The sequence below is a fragment of the Myotis lucifugus genome, unplaced genomic scaffold (genome assembly GCF_000147115.1).
Source record: "Myotis lucifugus unplaced genomic scaffold, Myoluc2.0 scaffold_391, whole genome shotgun sequence".
Classification (NCBI taxonomy): Eukaryota; Metazoa; Chordata; class Mammalia; order Chiroptera; family Vespertilionidae; genus Myotis; species Myotis lucifugus.
In genome coordinates this window covers 956,320-959,049 of record NW_005871439.1, presented here as the reverse complement: position 1 = coordinate 959,049, position 2,730 = coordinate 956,320, and the positions used below count along the sequence as shown (strand labels likewise).

Here is a 2,730-nt window from a genome sequence, read left to right as displayed (position 1 = left end):
TGAGGAAGTGGGGTAGCAACTTAGAAACCCCGAGACAGATTCAGTTTCGTTGTGGAGAAAGTAGAACACAATACAGTCTAGAAAACACAATTCGGGTAGTTCTCTGGCCCATCCTGCACGTGGACGATGGAAAAATTGCATGAAGGGGCAGCTAAAGACCTTTCAAGTTGGATGGTCATTCATTCAACTCCCCTCTTCCTCACCTTCCTCAGTGGCACCCCAAGAAGCCCACTTCCCCAGAGGCACCCCGCCGATGACACAGAGAGGTAGAGAGTCGCCTCTCCAACCCTCCCTGCTTGTCCGCTTCTTGAATTTCCCACCTGCTTCCCGTGTCGGCCTCGCCGCAGGACCTGGCCGAGATGGGTGGGGCCGAGTTCCTGCTGCCCGTCTGCCTCCAGCCCCAGCGAGCTGGCCTTGCTGACTTCACTGAGTCGTCGTCCTAATGCTTTCCTTTCGGTTCCAGGGAACGACCATTTACCATTTTCAAAGGTCACGTTCCTGGAACTATGGAGGGGAACTTACAGAGCAGCCTCAGGCTAATTCGAGTTACATGACTCTAACTTTATTTATTTTTTATTTTTATTTTTTAAATCGAGTAGAGAACGCATCCTCATTCTTTTTAAAAAATATATAAATTTTATTGATTTTTTTACAGAGAGGAAGGGAGAGGCATAGAGAGTTAGAAACATCCATGAGAGAGAAACATGGATCAGCTGCCTCCTGCACGCCCCCTACTGGGGATGTGCCCGCAACCAAGGTACATGCCCTTGACCGGAATCGAACCTGAGACCCTTCAGTCTGCAGGCTGACGCTCTATCCACTGAGCCAAACCGGTCAGGGCAATGACTCTAACTTTAATGAAAACCTTGCCAAAGCCGTTTCCTTTGTCTCAGTTCTACCTGGGGACTCTGGTCTCCCTTCTTCCTTATACTTTTTGTGAGTCCTTCCTTTTTCAGTTCCCTTCTGTGACTTATGTTTCTTCCAGCAATTCTTGTTTGTTGTTGTTAATCCTCACCCGAGGATATTTTTCCCTGGATTTTTAGAGCGAGGGGAAGGGAGGTGGAGAGGCAGAGAGAGAGAAACATCGATGTGAGAGAGGCACATCAATTGGTTGCCTTCCGTAGGCGCTCTGACAAGGGCTGGGGATTTAGCCTGCAGCCGAGGTCCTCGCCCTTGACCGGAATCGAACCCGAGACCCTTTAGTCTGAGAGCCTATGCTCTAACCACTGAGAAACCCAGCTAGGGTTCTTCCGGCAATTCTTCAATTATCTTGACTTTTTAATTGTTTTTTTACTGTCCTATTCAACTTCATTCATTCATTTAGGCTTGACTGTGTAATGGGCATTAAGCTAGGCACTAGGTTTGCAAATGGGGTGGGAGACATAGATCGGATAATGAGAGTGTTCTAAGTACTTTGAGAGAGGCGTGTTGGAAAGGTTATGTAAGTAAACATTCATTCGGCAAATACGTATTGACCTCCTACTGTGTGCCAGGCACTGTGCGATGGAGGTATAGTGTTCTCGCCGTACAGCGCTGACTGTTAAAGCTGAGGAGCGTCGAGTCGCGAAGGAGCCAAGGATGGTTTGGGGCTGGGTTACCTGCTCTGCCAGGAGGCATTTGGTGGGGACTCTGAGGTAGTAAGTGGTGAGAGAAAAAGGCTAGAAAGGTTGTGAAAGTCCTCCTGTCTTTTAAGGGAGTTTTGTCCTGTTTCTGAGAACAGAGTGTTTATTAGTCCTGTGATGACCCTTACCGACACTCCCATGCTACCCGCCTCTCTCGTTTCTGTGCTCATTCTTCTGCTGGCTGTAGTGACCAGTGGCTCTAGGTGGCGGTGACCACTAGCACTGCTGAGCATGCGTTTGTAAAAAGTGGGAGGGGGGTGGCCAGTACAGACGGAACCCCAAAGCCAGGAGGCCGGTATGGGGTGCCCTTACTTTGCCTGGAGTATTGCCCTCTAGGATGTAATTAGCCTCTTGAAGTCTGGTTTTTACTGTTTGTAAGGTAGGGGAGGAAGAAGTTAAAGTACAAACACATGACTTTGAAAGTACCCTGTGGGGGTAAGATTTCCATTTATTGCCCACCCTGAAATTTTTTATTCTTTTCCTTTAGGTTTCTTGCTATTTAAAGATTTTTGTTTGAATGAAATTAATGAAGCTGTACCTCAGGTGAAGTTTTATGAAGAGGTAAGAAGTAACTGTTTTCCTGCTGCTTTTACTTCAAAAGCACATTTAAACTGTACTTTGGAAAATATTTAAGACGACTCGAATATCTCGCAGATATTTAGAAACCCACGGGACTCACTTAGTAATACAGGATAAGCTACGCGGTGTATTCTCGATGCTGACATCTACACGAATCCGATTTGCAAAGGCCCCCGGGGTGCTGCGGAAGTAGGGAGGGGTAAGGGGGCTAAAACCCCAGAGCAGGGCGGCTCCTTCCGAGGTGCCCCAAAGATTCCCGGCCGTTTCATTTTCCGCAGAAGCTTGCGGATTCTGGAGACACAAGCTGATGCCGAGGGCTGGCCACCACTGGGTGAAAGAGAATCTGGCGGTTTTCTGGTCACACATCGCTGGAGTGACACGTGGGAGACTTGGTGGAGGAGGGTGGAGGCTGAAAGCTGTGGGAGACACCGTATTGAAATGAAGCCCTGCTGTGGGCAACAATCTGAACCAGACCGGCAGAAACACAAGCCCCAGGGGATGCTCTGTGACACTGAAGAGCTGGAGCTAC

At 48.6% G+C, this 2,730-nt stretch overlaps 1 protein-coding gene across 1 annotated transcript in view; it reads left to right on the top strand.

Moving 5' to 3' along the window:
- Positions 1 to 2,730, top strand: part of LOC102419138 (beta-adrenergic receptor kinase 2) — a 63,854-nt gene that overhangs the window by 17,913 nt on the left and 43,211 nt on the right. The window contains exon 3 of the mRNA XM_006102008.2: positions 2,110 to 2,183. Within this exon, the coding sequence (XP_006102070.1) occupies positions 2,110 to 2,183 (74 nt within the window). The remainder of the gene's footprint in view (positions 1 to 2,109; positions 2,184 to 2,730) is intronic.